At 49.9% G+C, this 18412-nt stretch overlaps 1 protein-coding gene across 1 annotated transcript; it reads right to left on the bottom strand.

The window, feature by feature from the left end:
- Window positions 1–282: 282 nt before the first annotated feature.
- On the bottom strand, window positions 283–17459 carry NTSR2 (neurotensin receptor 2). The gene is given in 8 exon segments (XM_075557266.1): window positions 283–519; window positions 5356–5411; window positions 5414–5545; window positions 5548–5595; window positions 5598–5670; window positions 5673–5807; window positions 5809–5885; window positions 17423–17459. Coding segments are annotated over 8 exon segments (795 nt in total).
- Between the last annotated feature and the right edge of the window lie 953 nt (window positions 17460–18412).

Raw genomic sequence — 18412 nt, 5'->3', positions numbered from 1 at the left:
AAGGGTCCTTGCCTATAACTTCTACGTTTCTTACACCTCCATCCCGAGAGCTTTCCTGAAAAGCAGCCAAGCACCTTCTGGCATTGTCCACAGTCTGCCCTGGAGGGATCCTAGAATTATCATTCCCTCCTGAAACTTGTCGGAAGCCTGTTAGTGATTATGAAATCCCTCCCACCTCTTCCCTTGAGCTTCGTGGGAAAGAGGTGCTAACTTGCTGGCGGTCATCGGGGATGGGTGGGGGTGGACGGAGGACTTTTCCTCTCGGTGTCTGTTTCAGAGGACTTAACTGAGAACCTGGATGCTCTGCTGGAGGCCACGGATCCAGCTGGAGTCCTTGCATCGCATGGGAGTGGCCTGGCCCATCAGAGCATCTTCCTCCACGTGCCGATGCTGCAGGTGCTCCAGGTGACTGGGCGCACAGGTGTCACCTGGGAACAGAGGGACACCGTGGTTCACGGTGACACTGTTCAGGAAAGCAGTTAGAGCCAAAGGGAGCACAAAGAACATGAATAGGTTCACCTGTGAAGGCAAGTCCAAGGGTCACGGTGGCTTTCTAAGCAGCATCAGGCTCTGTGACTCTCTGGCCACCAGATAGTGTCCCAGGGCCCAGGAATAAGAAGTTACAGAAGGGCTAGGGAAAAAAGGGTGAGAAAATTCTCAGAAAATAAGGAGAATGCAATGAAAATGGGAGAAACAAATGATAGGAGAAAAGGGGGGTGGGAATCCATCTAGAATGTTCATGATCTAAATAACTGTTGCCCCAGAAAAAAGAACATGGATAGAGAATATGGAGGGGGTGACATCGTTTTAAACACAACACACCAAACACGGCAGGAAGATTTTCCTAAAATAAAGGACAGATATGCGTTTCTGGACGGGGAGCTCCCCTCAGCACCCAGAACAGTGGATGCAAACAGACCCTCACCAAGGCACCTTCTTTCCTTCCTGGCGATCAAGAGGTGATCTGAAAAGCTTCCAAAGAAATCAAACAAGTCATGCACACAAATGGGAGCGGGAATGCTATCAGACTTCCTGGGAGCAGCAGGGAAAGCTCGAAAAGAGTAGAATAATACTTTGAAATTGTTAGGAGAGGTGGTTTCCATCGTAATACTTTCTACGCAGCCACATTATGACAAACGTGAACATAAAAGAAAACATTTGCTGGCGTAATTAAAAATCCTTCCCACAGGCCTTTGCTCGAGCGTCAGGAGGGTAGAAGAGTATATGTTTAATCAAAAATAAGATTATAAGGCAATTGCTGGGAAAACCTGGGATTCAAAAATAGGGTAGCCAATAAAGCATTGCAAGGAGGTTTACCAGAGGGATGGGAGGACCAGCCCCTGGCAACAGCTGGGGAGCAGGCTTGGAGAGGAACCAGTCAGACTGGGGCAAAAGGCAGGAGGGCTTGGGGAAATTAAGGTACAGAAGTAGTAGCTTACACGATGAAGCTGAAAATACTGACGTGGAGCTTACACTTGTGATTACAAAGCAAAACAAAACTCACCGCTATCGAGGCAATGCTGACTTATAGTGACCCTACAGGACCAAACAGAACTGTCCTTCTGAGGCTCTGAGACGGAAGTTTTTACGGGAGTAGAAAGCCTCCTCTTTCTCCTGAGCAGTGGCTAGTAATTTCGAACTACTGACCCTGTGGTTAGCAGGCAAACTCGAAACCACTATGCCACCAGGGCTCTCCTATACTTATGATCAAGAAGTTGAAAACGAATTTTGCATAGATACATAGAAACTAAGTAAATGAAAAAAAGTGGAAATTAAAAAGGAGAGTGAAAGTGGTATTGAAAAAGAAATATGTGACATAGGGATAGGCCATTTAGGAAGAAAGGTGCCCGCCCAGCAAGCACAGTAATATAGACAGTGCACTGAATCTGACCGAATGCCCTAAGGGAATGCTACTGGGAGGTTGGTCAGGGGAGTAAGTCTCAGCGCGCGCATGTGGCGTGTGCCGGGCGGGGATTGGGCATAAACGAGCCACATGCTTGCTTTCTACTCTGCAGACCCTGGGTGCAATGTAAAGCTTGCACATAATGGGCAAGTGTGTCCATTAGAAACGTGCAGACCAAGAGTCGCAATAGCTAAGAGTGCGGGAGGTGTATGCCTTTCGACTAGAAAAGACTAATCCGACTGTGGAGGGAGCCTGGTGTTTTACATCGCAAGTTTGTTGTGTCAGCCCACGAGTTTTGGTTTGTGAAAAACAAGTTCATTTTATAGCATCTTGTCTTTCAGAAAAGCACCATTAAAAAAATCCAGGCTAGCTCGGTGTTACAGGGTGTTTCCTCAGAGGGTGAAGGCTCTCCTCGCGTTCCCTTCACGGAGATTTCTACAACGAAAGCAACACAGCCACATTTTGATCGCACTGAACCGACCAACCTGGAAATTGGACAAACTCGGAAAGGACGGCAGCACCTTTTGACGGTGTCAGCATCCAGGCTTGTCTTCCTCCATTTCCCGTCTTCATGTTGGTTCACACACTGGAAACGCTAAGGGAAAAATAAAGCCTGGGTCATAAATATCATTTTCATTTGCTGCTGACCCAAAGTTTTTGTTTTTTGTTTTTAAATCAATGGCAGCATCCTCAATTATGATCACACTGTAGCTTCAAAGCCAGTCCAGAGAGCCATTGAACGTGAAAGTGCATTCATAAACTGATGACTCGTCTTTAGAAGTTGGGGAATCTTTCTGTAAAAACCACATGGCTTTTTGAGCTTTCAAGAGCTATGGACAATTCCCTTGGTCTAAAAAACACTGATTAATATGGAACGATAACCAACCCACTTAATATAGACCCGAAAAGGCAAGGTTTGCCAAATGAATTCTAACTTGAGTCTGGTCACATCGGTGTATTAACATATATGATGTGCTTCCAGTCAGACATTGTTGCGTGCCCTTGCCCACTCTTGAAGGCCGTGATGCTGAAAGCTCCGCTCTGGGCACCGTCACAGTGCTTGCCCCCCGCCGCCCCCCACCCACCTACATCTCCCAGCTTCAACACTAGAGCTGGGTGCTACAGAAGGCACGGGTCTGTCTGAGGCATGTCAGGTAAACTAGGCAAGCCGTTCATTCACAACACCGCCCTTGCTCAGCACTCCCCACACACCTCACCCCAAGTTTACGCTCAAAATAGGCACAGCCTATGGCAAGCGGAGGGACTTGCCGACCAGACATTTTGAATGTGATTGGATTTAGGGCTCCTCCTACAGCCCATACCAGGTCCAGACAGAATTGCAGGCAGCCCCAGGTCAGAGCAGTGGGGCCCTTCCTATTCTGATGTGGCTCAGTACTGGCATGGAGGATGGTGGCAGTAGGTGAGTGTCCCATGCTGCTCTGGAGCATTGGAGGAGGACTGGGGGGGGGGGCGGGGGGGAGCAAGAGGAGGAGGGTTAGCAACTAGGAGAGTGCAGGGACAGGGTCACAGACAGGGGTAGTTCTGTTCCTCAGCTCTCACAGCAGCTAGTCTTGTTTTTTATAAAAACCATTATGACATTGGCTTGTGTCTTCTCAATCAGAAAGTAATTATTTTTTCAAGTTTAACTGCAGTTATTTAACTGAGGTTGATAAAATTTTAAGTTGATAAAATTTTACTTCCTATGATCATGGCCTTCAAATGCAGATGCCTTAATATAATCCTATGAATTATATGAATGCACCATCTCCACTTCTTTGGGTCCTCTGGAATTAGTAGTGTATCATATTTGGATTAAATTAAAAGACCCACTATTAATTAAGGAGCCCTGGTGGCATAGTCGTTTCTATCTGCAACTCCGGCAGTGGCAACTGGCAGCCGTTCAGGGGAAAGGACTTTCTACTCCTGTAAACAGTTCCGTGTTAGAAACACAAATGGACCATTCATTCTACCCTGTCCTATAGCGTCACTATGAGTCATCAGCGACTCGATGGCAGAGACTATTAATGAAACCAGAATTCAACTTTGACCGGCACAGGTAGACACAAGTGAAACAACAACTATCTCTACACTCTATGGGTAATTTTACTAATTAAAAACTAATACATAACCCCAAATCTCAAAGCAAAGTGGTGCTGGTACCCCGAGTTAAATACCATAGTATGTTAGACCAACTTAGAGGAGGGTTGGCATCTTGCTACCATGTATTCCTTGGTTTATAATTTCATTTTTATTTTCCTGGGTACCTTAGTATATTGTTTGTTACTTACATGTTTTGAAACGGTTTACATTAGAAGTCTGCCCTGAAAAAAATGAGTGAGCACCAATCATTGTTTTAATTCTAACCTTTGAGATGTTACAATGTAGGCACAGACATGCTCTTCGGAGGGGGCCAGAGCATCATCAAACCCAGGTGTTCCTCTCGTGCCTCTGGTTCTACCCCGTCTCGTGGCACCTTAGGGGAAGGGGGATCATTATCAGAAAAGTCTCCTCAAAGGGCTCTAAGTACATCCGATGCCGAGAGAACTCACTGGAGATGGGAGAGAGCCCTGCGTGCCAGGGTATTGGGAGAAAGCATCATCCCTTTGAATGAGAAGCGGGTTCCATAGAGGGACAGAGAAGCCGAAAGGCCTTTCAACTCAAGCCAGAAAATGCTGTTAGGTATGCGTGGGGACATGAGCTCAGGGTCCCGCCCAAGGGAGACTGAGGGAGAAGAGGGTGGGAGGGTAAAAGCAGCTAGTTAGAAGCCTGTGCAGGGTCCCCCCAAGAGAGGTCCAGGGTGTCTTCCCCTTCCTCACCCTGATACTGGAGCCCTGAACTCACAGCCATGGAGTGAAGTCGCTGCTGGAGGGGGCTCTTGATTCATCTGGGAGCTAGTTTGAACACTGGCCTCTGAGCCGTGGACTCTGGATTTTTAATGGGCCCCTCAAGTCATTTTCATATCCAGCAGAGTATGAATTCATAGCAACCCTATGGGACAGGGTGGAAATGTCTTTGTGGGTTTCTGAGACTACAGCTCTTTATAGGAGCAGACAGCTCGTCTTTCTCCCACCCAGTGGCTGGTGGTTTCAAACTGCGGATCTTATGGTTAGCAGCCCAACAAGTGACCGCTAGCCAACAGGGTCTCCAGGTGTCAGAATCAACTCTATGATAGTGAGTTTTTTTTTTTAAGTTGTGAACACCTAGTTCAGATGAGCATTGAGAGCATAGACTTCCAGAATCAATCTTGAATTCCAATCTGGACTTGGTGTACAGTCTCACTTTTGGCCAGTTCTCTTCCCAAGTCGTCTGCAAAGTAAAGTCCTGGACACTCAACTTTCTGGAAGGTTGCCTCAACAGAGAGGAAAACGCCAAGCAGACCAAGGCCTCCTGGCGTGCCCTCCGGATCTATCTGCGCCTCGGATGGGAGCCTTCCTGATGGGTCCGGCCCTTACCTGGATGAAGACTTGGAGCATGGTGCAGTTCACCAGCACGGTGCACACTCGCGAGACGGCTCCGGCTCCTGCTTCTGCCCCATGATGACCGCTATGGGCAGGGTGAGGCCCAGAGAGGTGGCCCAGACCAGCAGGAGCAGGCGCTACGTCCTGTGTGGCGTCAGCAGGCGGCTGGCGCGCAGTGGCTGGCCATGCTGAGGACCATGGCGTAGGCACACAGCTTGTGCACCAAGGAGTAGCGCGGCAGCCCAGGTCCCCGAAGACCCAGGGGCCGGGGGGCGGGGGGCACACGAAGTTATAGAGCTACACTGGCAGCCGGCCACCACCACCAGCAGCAGCGCCGAGAGCGCCAGACTGAGCGCAGGGGACCGGCCCCTGGCCCGCGCCTTCAGCACCACGTGTACGGACAGCGCATTGCTCGCCACGCCCAGGGCCCAGATGAGTGAGGGCTTATAGCACCATGACCAGTACCTTGACCCAGACGCGCGCGTCCACGCCCAGCCGGGCCCAGAGGCATTCAGCGTTCTCAGCTCAGTTTAGCCCAGGCAAGCTGGCGTGGGGCCAGATCGGTATGAGCTGGGAGGGGCTCTACCGTTTACTATCTGCGTGACCACTGATGGGAGGCATTCACTTCTCCGGATGCATTTCTGTCCCTGCAAAACATGACCTCCATTTCAGACTTCTGAGAAGATTAAACGAGAGGACTGCAGCCCCGTCGCATCCTGCTTTGTGAGAGAGCTGTCCTCGTGTGCAGGGAGAGCCGAGGACACAAAGGGGTGTCTAACTCACATTAGACTCCAGAACTTCAGAGCTCAACAGGCTCCAGACATCCCCTCTCACCCTATTCTGACAGCCTCTGTGTCTATCGGGGGTGGAAGTAGAATTGGAACCAACTTTTGTTATGATTATTTTTATTATAGTTTGCCTTCAGTGCGGTTGTTCTGGCCCAAACAATGACATCGCTTTACTTTCCACACGGTTATGTAACCATAACCATAGCCAAACCTACCACCATGAGTTGATGCTGACTCATAGCAACCTCATAGGACAGGGTAAACCTCTCCTGGTGTGTTTCCGTGACTGTAACGGTTTACAGTCATGTAAACGTCCTACGAGGGATAGGAGTGGGAACAGCATCAGGGGAGGGGAGCGGAGGACAAAAAATGGAGGGTTTAAAATTAAAAAATAAATAATATAAAAATTGCTCATAGGAAAATGCTCCAGATCTAATTGTCGGTCTGAGGGGCTAAAAATGGAGGGACAGCAAACCTGAAGTGAACTTGGAGTCTTTAGTGACATGCAGGTTCATTTCAATACCTAAATAAACCTTCTTTTTACTGTCTCTCAGCTTTTGCGATTTTTAATAGTTTGTAAGTCTTCAAAAGAAGATTTCAAAAGAAAGCTCTTGTGTGGTGAGTTCCTGGGGCTATAAAATAACTGAGACAAATCAGGTGTGACCATGAAAGAGAGACCGTAACTAGAGTCAGGACAGTCTGGGGTCTACTATTCACTAGGTGAGCATCCGAGTCAGCCACCAGCCTCCTTCTCCTTGTTGGCTGCTATCGAGTCGGTCCTGACTCACTCACGGAAAACTCACATCTATCAGAGACACAGGTCGCCCGGGCCTGCTTCCTCCTCAGGCCACTATTCTGTTTGGGTCCATTCTGGTCGCTAAGATGGAAAACCAGCTCACCGAGGGTTCTCTGGGTTTTGCTGTCTCCTTTACCAAACGCGATGCATTTTTTCTAGCAACTGGTCTTTCCTAGTTGACGTGTCCAAAGGATGCGAAGCTCAGTCTTGCCATCTCATTTCTAAGAAGCATTCGGGTTGGAGTTCTTCTAAGACGGATCTGTTAGTTTTTTGACAGCCCGTGGCACATTCGGTGTTCTTCACCAAAGCCGCAGCAAGAACGTGCGGGTCCATCTGTCTCCCTCTCTGCATGCACATGACGGCATGCACACGGCCACGTATTCGATCAGCTGCACTTCTGATGAAAGGGATTTTCCCCAGTGCATATCTTCCCAGTGCCATACCTTGTTTGATTTCTTGCCTATGGCTTCCGTGGACACTGAATGCTGATCCGAGCAGAGTAAAATGATTGATAATTTCAGTTTCTGCCCACCTCCGTTTATCATGATGTTGTCAATCAATTCTGTTGTGAGGACTTCTGTTTTCCTTAAGCTCCATGTGGAATGAAGACTGTGGCCTTGACCTGCCTCTGTACGTACGTGTTGCTGATCATGCTCATTTGTTCATGAGCAAGGTTGTCTCATCTACATAGTGCAAGTTGGTAACGAGTCTTCCTCCAATCTGTCCTATGATCCAGCCTCATGGATCTGCTCCCCCTACAAACTGAACATGCAAGTCAACAACCTGTCCTGCGCCACCAGTCACCATGACCAACCTGTCAGCCTGTGGCACCAACTGGCGTGTTGCTAGGATGCCGAGAGCAACACGTACCACCACCAGGACATGTGTGGAGGACAAGAAGCAGCTGTGAAGACCCTTTGGAATTTCGTCTCGCTCCATCTCTCAGCTTTCATGTCATAGGGAAGCACAACGAAAAAAAGTTTAAATAAAATATCTCCAGGTTCTCACTCTTGAGTGGGCTGGGGGCATTTTTCCAGGGAGGCCTGTCAGAGATGTGAAAGAGGTACGTCTCGCCTCTTAGGGCAGCTCTAGGCCAGGGTTGTCCATCATGTAGAAAAAATAGGAGAATTTGTTTTGTATTGTCTGTGGGTGGGCTTCTCCAGCCAGGTCAGAGGAGGATTAAGAAATGCGAATAATGCCAAACTGAGGCAGGTTCCATGCCATTGACTCCCCGTGGGTCATGCCATTGACTCTCCCATGGGACCTGCCATTGTCTCCCACGTGCGTCCTGCCATTGACTCCCACGTGAGTCCTGCCATTGACTCCCCGTGGGACCTGCCATTGACTCCCACGTGAGTCCTGCCATTGACTCCCCATGGATCCTGCCATTGACTCTCCTGTGGGTCCTGCCATTGTCTCCCATGTGGGACCTACCATTGAGTCCCACGCGAGTCCTGCCATTGACTCCCCATAGGACCTGCCATTGACTCCCACGTGAGTCCTGCCATTGACTCCCACGCGAGTCCTGCCATTGACTCCCCATAGGACCTGCCATTGACTCCCACGTGAGTCCTGCCATTGACTCCCCATGGATCCTGCCATTGACTCTCCTGTGGGTCCTGCCATTGTCTCCCACGTGGGACCTGCCACAGGCACTCACTGAGGCAGAGAATTCCGGCTTTCACCTCGGGGACCAGGGCAGCAAGAGGTCTCATTCTTGGGCATCCTGACCTGAACCCTTCACAGAGCACTTGATAAGAAGAGCTTTGTGCTCTGAGGCTTGTATGGGGGCTCTGGGCCTAGAACTTGCTCCTTTGGTACCCATCAGAACCTAATTTTGCCTGTAAATGAAAGAAATAGCAATGGTTAAGATTGACCTCGGACTGTGTTGGGAGACTCTAATGCTTGATATCCTCTAGTGTCTATGTAAGAATCATCATCTTGACTTTCCTATTTAACCATAGACCAGAGTTCAAGTCTTCAATTTCTAAATGTGTACCAAATAATTCAGTGCTCTAGGGCGCCACCAGACACGAGAGGTTATGAAAGAACAGCATTTCTGAGTCCAGGCTGCCAGAGAAGAAGAGGTGCTCTGTTTCAGGCTGTTGGGTAACAGAATAAAGTAGTTACAAGACTTCTGGGTCAAGCCAGAGGGTTTCTGATGCCAGGAGCCTAGAGCAGTGGTTCCCAACCTTCCTAATGCTGCAGCCTTTTCATACAGTTCCTCATGTGGTGGTGACCCCCACCAACCATACAATTATTTTCATTGCTACTCCATCACTGTCATTTTGCTACTGTTATGAATCAGGAGACCCCTGTGAAAGAATCGTCCAACCCCAAAGGGGTTGCAACCCACGGGTTGAGAACCACTGGCCTAGAGCTTTTGCTTGCATTGTGTGTCTGAGTTCTTGCTTGTTGCATGTTGGATACCACGAAAAGGGTTTCCAGTTCATGAGAGGCTTCAGGTCCTGGTGCCAACAAGCAACCTGGAGAGATGATTTGCTACGTGACCATTTGTAAAAACAGTAAGGCAGAGTTAATTCCTGTGTTAGTCCGGGTTACTAAAGAAGCAAATTCATAGACATTCATATGTGTATAAGAAAGAGTTGTACATAAAAGATCAGCTGTATATTAAGAAAACATCCCAGCTCAGTCCAGATCAAGTACATAAGTCTTATATGAACCCGTATGGCCAATGCCAGTCTGTAAATTCCTCTTCAGACTCATGCAACCCATGCAATGACACTGAATGCAGGAAAATCACAGCCCAGTGGGTGGAAAGTCTTGTGGATCCAGTAGCGGTGGAAGCATCTCAGCACTGGAGTGGGTTTCCACGTGGCTCCTCCACTTCCAGAACTCTGTCTCCATCAGTGTAGCTCCATGTGGCTTGTCAACAGAAGTGTGTAGCAGAGAGTATATGTCTATCTTGCCTTCAGTGGGCTGTTTATCTCCTTGATGTCTCCGAATGAGGTCATCAAGCTGCGACCTGAAAGGCTAAAATCCACCCCTTCACTCTTAATAGTCTCAAGTTGGCAACAGATTATGTCATTGCCACCATTCCCTTTTTCTTCTCATGTAAGAATTGAGTCATGGTGATGTTTTCTGACCCAAAAGAGCAGAATTTAGCTTCATGGGAACAATAAAGAGAAAAAAGGTGACTGTGTTATGAATCCGAATTTCTCTTTTATTCTCTTTAGACCCACTCTTGTGTCTTCTCCCCTCTGCTCTGAGCCCTTGGACCTTCAGCTGGGTTCAGCTAGTGGAGAAAGGTGGAAGAGGGAGCGGAGTCAAAGAGCAAGTGCTACCCCATTGGCCTGGACGCCTTCTCTGCTTATGGTCAGGGAGGCTGAGACCTCAGAAGATGAAGCTCTTTCTGGTGTATTCGTTTTTGGTGGCTACCATGACAACTCACATGACCTTAGTGGTGTAAAGGGCTGGAACAAGGATCTCTGCTTTCATAAAGAGTGACGGGATCAGAAACTCGCAGGGGCATCTCTACCTTGTCCTGTAGGATCAGTATGAGTTGGACTAGACCCGCTAGCCATGAGAAGTTGTGGAGGAGCTTCAATAATGCAGATTAGTCAACTGATAGTTCTAGAAGGTAGAGGTCCAAAATAGGACTCTTGGGGCTAAATCCAAAGTGCCACCAGGCAACTCTTTTTTTTAAAATAGGGGCTCCTGGGAAGGATTCCATTCCTTGACTCTTCTAAAAATCTGGAGACTGTCCACGTTTCGTGGCCTGGGGCCCCATCTTCATCTGCCAAATCAGCAGTTTCAGGCTGAATCCTTCCCACAGCACCACGGACCTCTTTCTCTTCTGCGGTCTCCCTCTTGTGGACCACCCCTCATCTGTCGGTGTGTGGTTACATGGTGGCTTGTGTGTTGCTAGGATTGTGTGGCCAGAAGTTATGACGCCAGCATCTCAAATAGCAGCAGGGTTTCAGTGGAGCTTCCAGACTAAGATAGACTGGGAAGAAAAGTCAGACGATCTCGTTCTAAAAGTAGCCCATGAAAACCCCATGGACCATGTGTTAGTCCGGGTTGATTAGAGAAACAAACCCAGGGACACTCATGTGCACGAGAAAGAGCTTTATATACAAGACCAGTTGAATATTGAGAGACATCCCAGCCCAGTCGAGATCAAGTTCACAAATCCGATTTCGCCCACATGTCCGATACCAATCCATAAATACCTCTTCAGACTCATGAAACACTTGCAATGACACCAAATGCAGGAAGATCACAGGCCACTGGGTGGAAAATCTGTGGACCCGGTGGCAGTGGAAGCATCTTGGTGTTGGTGTGAGCCTCCATGTGGCTCCTCCAGCTCCAGCTTCAGGGCTCCAGTGGAGCTCCATGTGTCTTGTCATCAGGAATACGAATCAGAGTGTGTGTGTTTGGCCTCCAGTGGGCTACCATCTCCGTAGTACTGCCGAATGAGGTCATCAAGCTGTGACCTGATTGACAGGCTAGACTCCTCCCCTTCAAAAATTGACACGAGATCATGCAACTCCCACAGAGCACAGCAGAATATGGTCTGACACGGTGCTGACCGACGAGCCCCCTGAGTTGGAAGGTGCTCACTCAGAACACGATGCTGGTGAAAATGGCATAGGATGGAGGCAGGCTGCATCCTCTTGTTCATGGGCCCACGCTCTGTTGAGACCACCGTGATGGCCGCTGACACCAGTGACGGCCTTGACTGGGAGGATTCAAGATGACACGTGTAAGGCCAGCATCAGGGCATGGAGGATGGACTCAGAAATGTTGGTTCCTGACCCCTCGCTCTTTTCTGGAGAGAAGAGGAGTCCTTCAGGAGGGGCAGATCGGGAGCGATTTCTCGGAGGAAATGGGATTTGATCTGGGCCTTGCAGCGGAAGAGCCTGGAAGGGAAGAGGTGATGGGCAAGGCATGCCAGCAAGGGACAGATTGAGAAGCAAGGCTGGAAATGGGAGGCGACTGACTGGGTACACTCGGGGGCTTCATGAGCAACTCCAGACATGGCATCGAGTTGCTAGGGGGGGACAGGGTGGTGTGGGGTGGGGGAAGGTAGCATCCCCTGGGAGTGCTTGGCAGCCTCGAGGTTGGAGTGGACATGCTTTAGGGAATGTCCACTGGAGCCTGACCATGGTCACTTGAAGCAGTGATGGAATACTCTGGAGCTCTCTTGTACATGTATATATAAAATAGAAGTCCAAAATCAAACCGAGCCTCGGTTTCTTCGCCCATCCGATGGAGCTGTTACCGCCATCCTCGACACGACTGTGAGCGCTCATAGTTGCTACTATTTACTGAGGGCTTAGTGCATGCCAGAAACTGTAGTGCAGTGGTTCTCAACCTGTGGGTCGCGACCCCTTTGGGGCTCGAATGACCCTTTCACAGGGGTAGCCCGATTCATACCAGTAGCAAAATTATAGTAGCAACAAAAATAATTCTATGGTTAGGGGGTCACCACCACATGAAGAACTGTATTAAAGGGTCGCGGCCTTAGGAAGGTGGAGAACCACTGCCGTAGTGGGACAGTGGTTAAGTTCTTGGCTACTAACCTCTCAACCAGAGAAAGCAGAGACTGTCCCACTCCTGTAAAGATACACACACACACACACACACACAGCACCAAAATACACACACACACACACACACACACACACACACACACACACCAAACTCACCGCCATCAAGTCGATCCGACTCATCGTGACCCTATAGGGCAGAGTGGAACTCCCCCATGGGTTTCTGAGTCTGTCTGTCAGTCCGGGAGTAGAATGCCTCATCTGTCTCCCTTGAAGCGGCGAGTTGGTTTGGACTGGTGACTTTGCAGCGAACCCTGTACCCCACTAAGCCACGAGGGCTCCTCCTCTACAGCGTACCTAAGATGACTCGAGGAGCTCTGGGGGTGTTGTGGCTACGTGATAGGCTGTGATCACATGACCGGCAGTTCGAAACCCCCAGCAGCTCCACAAGAGAAAGACTGGATTTTCTACTCTGGTAAACAGTTACAGTCTCAGAAACCCACAGGGAGGTCGGGATGAGTCAGCATGGCTCCACGACAGTGAGTTTGGTTTGTTGGGTAGAATCATCAACCCTTCAAGACTCAGGGTCAGAGGGCTGGGGGAAAGGACTGTGACCGGGAAACTGAGAGATGGGATAAGTGATAGCACATTGAGGGGAATCGAAGGGAAGGGTATAAATGGAAAGAACATGCGTAGATTGCTGAATGTGAAATGGATGGCATCCGACTCTGAGCACTGTCATCCGAATCCAATAAGCAATCTGAAAACCAAGATGTACAGCCCCTGGAAACACCCTAAAGCAGTTCTACTCAGTCTTACAGGGTTTGCTGAGCTGGAATGGACTTGACCTTGATGAGCTTGGCTTTGGGCTTCAATATGCGCAATTCTGCACTGGGCAGAGGACACTGGATCATGTCCTCATGTGTTCTCCACCCCACCCCACCCAAGGACCCTGTGTGGGGAGTTCCTATTTTGATGCCTGTTCCCCAATACAGAGTTAGAGCTGGTTTAAGTAACGTACCCAAGGTCACACCAGGTTCTCAGGACTTGAGCCAGAGTCTGAGCCCAGGGCTGTGTGATCCAGGAGTGTGAGCTTTGCCCACCCTGCTGAGCTTCTAGACTTCATACATGCTTGCCTCCCACCTCCCTGTGATGGGGAGAGGCACCAGCCAGTTCAGAGCGTGCCCTCAGCAGCCAGACATGGCAGTGTGACGCACAGCAAGCCTGGTCTCCTGGTCCTGTGAACTTTCTCTAGGGCCCCGCTGCCAGCGGGAGGTGTGAAATGACACCATGTGCTTGCAGACCTGAGCTGCGGAGCCCAGATGCCTCCTTAGTTTGCCTGCTTCTTGCAAATCGATCTAGGGCAGCGGTTCTCAACCTGTGGGTCACAACCCTTTCACATTTTTTCCGATGGTCTCAGGAACCAGGACACTGCTCCTCTCTCCATCTCCAGGCGGGTCTGCCCACATGCAGATATACCCACCTCTGAGTACCCGGCGTGAAGACTGTGACCCATGCTACACCATGCTTCAAGATAAAATTTCATTTCTTTGTCATTAGAAATCAATATTTCACAATATATAATTTGTTTTGTGATTAATTACTATGCTTTCATTATGTTCAATTTGTAACAATGAAAATACAATCTGCATATCAGATATTTATATTACGATTCATAACAGTAGCAGAATTACAGTTATGAAGTAGCAACAAAAATAATGTTATGGCTGCGGGTCCCCACCACATGAGGAACTGTGTGACAGGGTCACAGCATGAGGAAGGGTGGGAACCGCTGCTCTAGTGGCTTCTGTCACCTGCCTGTTTTTCAGCACCCACCACCTGCCCATTCACTGGCCTTCTATCAGGTTTCTGACTAAAGGTTAAACGTGGCCAGGTATAGTGACTCACAATCTTATCACTCATTGGTCATGAGGTTCTTAAAATACCCTGGCAGGACGCATTGAAATAGTCGGTGCAGCGGTGCCTGTGCACAGCAGAAGTGTGTGAGGATGTTGGCACTCTCTCCCTGAAATAATTCAGAGCCCTCGGCCTATGGGAGCCGGGCATATCCCGCCCTTCCCTGTGATTTTCTGGGCTCCTTCAGGGTCAGGGCAGGGGTGTCAAAGTCCTAGTGGCCAGGGTCGTGGCTTTGTGACCTGGGGCTGTGGACCCCTGGGACCATCAGCAGCGTGCTCCTCACCAGGTGGCTCACACTGGGGCCCTCGCTGGCCTCTCCAACGTGAGGGCTGCTGCCGTCCTCTGGCGTCTCACAGTGACCCCGCCCTGTGAGGCTGTCTAGGCTGCAGCCTGACGGTTCTCCAGGGCTTTGCTCCCGAGGAGGAGCTGGTGGGGCTTGAACCACCAGCCTTCTGATAAGCAGCTAAGTCCTTAATCACTGAACCTTTAAAGGAAAAAAAAAGAGGCGTTTCTATGCTTACTTCATTAGCGAGAGAAGTCCCCGTGCCATTCCCACAACAAGCCCGGAGGGACTCTTGGTCACTGCCCTCCTTTGAAGGTCGCGAGGAAGAGGATCCTGCAAAGAAAGCAGAGAAGGCCAGACGGAGCAGGAAGGGGGGAGAGCCAGGAGTGGTGCCTCCTGGAGCGGGCAGAGAAGCTGAGCGTGGAGAGTCCGGAGGGAGCGGTGATGTCACAGGCTGCAGGGACACGGAGAGATGGAGGCCCCAGAAAGTGTCTGCAGGAAGGGTTGTGTTGGGAGAGGAATTGATCACTTTGTGAGCTTTGCCTCCCACTTTCCTCTCTCTCTCTCTTTGGACAAATTCTGGGCTTCTTCCCATCGGGCTCTCCAGCCTCCAACATGCTCAGATTTCAGTGTTCTAAAATCCTTTCCCATGCCTGCATCAGGCTCTTGAAGCACCAGCCTCTCTCTGTCCACATGGAGTCGCCATGTCCGCAGACCATGCCCGCACGCTGGTAGAGTGCCCTCCGCGCTCGGCCTCACCCAGAAACTGCCCTCCTGACCGGCCATCCTCCCCCAGAGCACAAGTCCCTTTATGACTTAGGTCGCTTGGGCCAGCCCTATCGTCTCTTTAGATCGAATGTAAAACCCATGGAAGGGCTAGACTTAGATGGAGAAATATAATCAGACCCAACTAACCAGAATTAGTGAACTAGAATGCATCAATCAGCATGAGATCAAGACATCTTGGAAATCAACTGTACCCTGCTTTTCCAATTCCTGACTGGGTGACCTCAGGACAGTTACTTAAGCTTCTGCTTCTGTTTTGCGCTGTTATGAAAATTGTAGATGGTAAAACATCATGGATGGGCTTTCCCTATTGGCCTTGAGTTGGCGGCACCACACAGTCACCTTACGGGGCAGAGTTCCCTAGGCTGTAACCCTCTGCAGAAGCAGACTGCACTTCTTCCTTCCTTGGGACACCTGGCAGGTGCTAACCTCTGACCTTTGAGCTAGCAGGCCAAGTGGGATTCAAATAATTTAACCACCAGTTCACTGCCCTGTGAGTTTTAAGTATATAAAAAATGCCTAAAGTAGTTTATTATATTATAGGGTTAATATTTAAATAAGAATAAAGGAGGAACACCAGACTAGATTATGTTATAAGAAAGTTAAAATCTTAATGAAAACTGATCAATGATACCTGACAAGACAATCTAAAACTGTTACTTACGACATTTCCATACCGCGTCTTGGTTGTGTCCTCACTTTGAATATTCTTCACTTTTATCCGAGCATCATTGGCTGGGGGATTTATCCGTAGCCGTCTTTCCACTGCAGGACTGGGATCCCGTTCCTTTAGGGGCTGGCCAATTAGGCGATAGTCATTGTGGTTGATAGATTAGAAGAGGCGACTTGTTTCCTCTGGGCATACTAGTTCATCTTTGAAAATCCCCTTTCTGCTTCCGCTGAACTTACAGCAATTGCTCGGACAGTACTTTTAGCTCTTTGAACACGTTCAGGAATTGCACGATCTGCTTGTGGGATCTCATGGGGACCTGGGGCCACACCCACGCGGACATGAGTGACAGAATGCCCTCCTCTGCTTGCTCGGCGTTTTTTCTCTTTCTGTTCTAGGTTTGTTTACTGAGGTAACAAATACAAGGAAATAAAACACAACATTTCATCACAAGTATACAGAGCTGTACGAAACAAATGCTCAATGTGGCTAGTACGGTTCCGCCTACGTTCTGATACCTGTGGATGCAACGGACGGAGGTTACTACGGGCTCCTTGTGCAGAGATGAGCTTGAAAGAGAGTCTGGTTCGCATGACATGAGAGTGGCACACCATGAAACTCTTGTGGGAAAGAAAAAAAACCCTAAACAGTAAGGAATATAAATCCGTGCCATCTACCCAACCGCCCGCCATAGAGAAAACCCTGATTACAAGAACCATTTAATAACCAATTTGCCAAACTCCACCAAACATTACTGCTTCTGCCGATACCACCGCTGAGTCCAGGCATGGGGTATAAAAGCCAAGCCAAACCAAACTCTAATTCCTTCTAATTCTTAGCACCCCTATTAAGACAGGGTAGAACTGCCCTGTGAGTTTCAGAAGCGGTACCTCTTGACAGGGGTAGAAAGCCCTGTCTGTCCCCTGTGGTCTCAATCTGCTGGCTTTGGGGTGAGCAGCCTGTCGTGCCGCCAGGGCTCTGGGTAGGGTCGGGGCAGGGAGTCCCCTTGCAGGGTGGGTCTGAGTTGCTATAGGGAGAGTTAAGAGGAGGAGTGGGTGATATACAACAGCTAGCATGGAACGTCTGGGGCGGGCTCTCCCCTGACATTTCCTCCAACCCTTTAGAGATGGGACAGTGGGTCGAGTCCCAGTTCTGTCCCTCGAATCAGCAAGACCTTGGGGTAGTTTTCATCCATTTCTTTGTGTTGTGTTCATAAGACCTGCCGCAGAGTGCTCTTGTCTGGGGGGGGGGGCGAGAATGAGTGGCTAGCACCCAATTCCCGGCCCCCAGGTACGCATAGCTCCTTACCTCGCTTCCCTTCCACACGTTTCACAGCAGCTGCCATCTCTGGGAAGACTGTGCATCCTTTAGGGGGCATTTCAGCAGACTGCCTGGAGGTGGCTCTTGGCTGCTGGGTGGCCTGTCCCCAGGTAGGCGAGCACTTGCAACTGAACACTCTGCTCTGATCCTGAACCTTGTGACTTGGCTGAGGCTCCTGCAGGCTCGGTGTAAAGGGAAGAGCTGCCTGCCTTGGGCTCCAGTGTCGTTTGCTCGGCCCAGCTTCCCAGAGCCCGAGCAGTCGGAGTTAACTGCTCCCTCTTGCCTGCAAGACATTCTTTTCCTGCTGCTGGGTGAGGAGACGGCAGGCTGTGCAGGACGGGCAGAGAGCAGCCAGTGTCCCATCATCCGGGCCATGGAGGAGCAGGACCACCTCTGTGGGTCGGCCTGGGAACCGTCCCAGGAGGAGAACTCCCTGGATTCAGCATGGTCCTGGGTAAGGTCCGCGTGTGTCCACGGGTGAGCCCAGTCTGGTCTTGGCTCTCCTCCCTCCCACCCCAGCTGCCTGAGTGTGCACGGAGATTTGTGGGATCACTTACTCTGCCCAGGGCCAGTCTGGGGAGTCCACCCCACACTCTCACTTAGGACCCATTCAGGTGCCCCTGTCTCTCATACTCAATGGTGACCCCAGCATGCTTTTTAGGGGTTCCTGGCATGGGGGCTCTGTTTACAGAGGGGGCTTTAAACGTGCTCAGGAAGGAAAGGCTTCCCTTGTCTTATTTTGCCTTTGATGGAAGATGAATAGAGGTTGCACTGATCTTCAAGACAGGGGCCCAGGTTTAGGGGAAGACGTCTTGCTCGTGTGCAGGTGAGGAGGGAGGGCTGTAACTCGTCCAGTTCCTCAGGTAACCCTGGGTCCTCCGGTGAGGTTCTGTTGGAACCCCAAATCAGAGGCTGCACCCCTACTGCCTTCTAAGAGCTCATCCTAGATGCCAGGGCCTTGTTTTGGTGGTGGGGTGG

Source organism: Tenrec ecaudatus, chromosome 8 (genome assembly GCF_050624435.1).
Source record: "Tenrec ecaudatus isolate mTenEca1 chromosome 8, mTenEca1.hap1, whole genome shotgun sequence".
NCBI classification, from domain to species: domain Eukaryota; kingdom Metazoa; phylum Chordata; class Mammalia; order Afrosoricida; family Tenrecidae; genus Tenrec; species Tenrec ecaudatus.
Note: the sequence above shows the minus strand (reverse complement) of the source record. Positions and strands in the feature narration are given on the sequence as shown.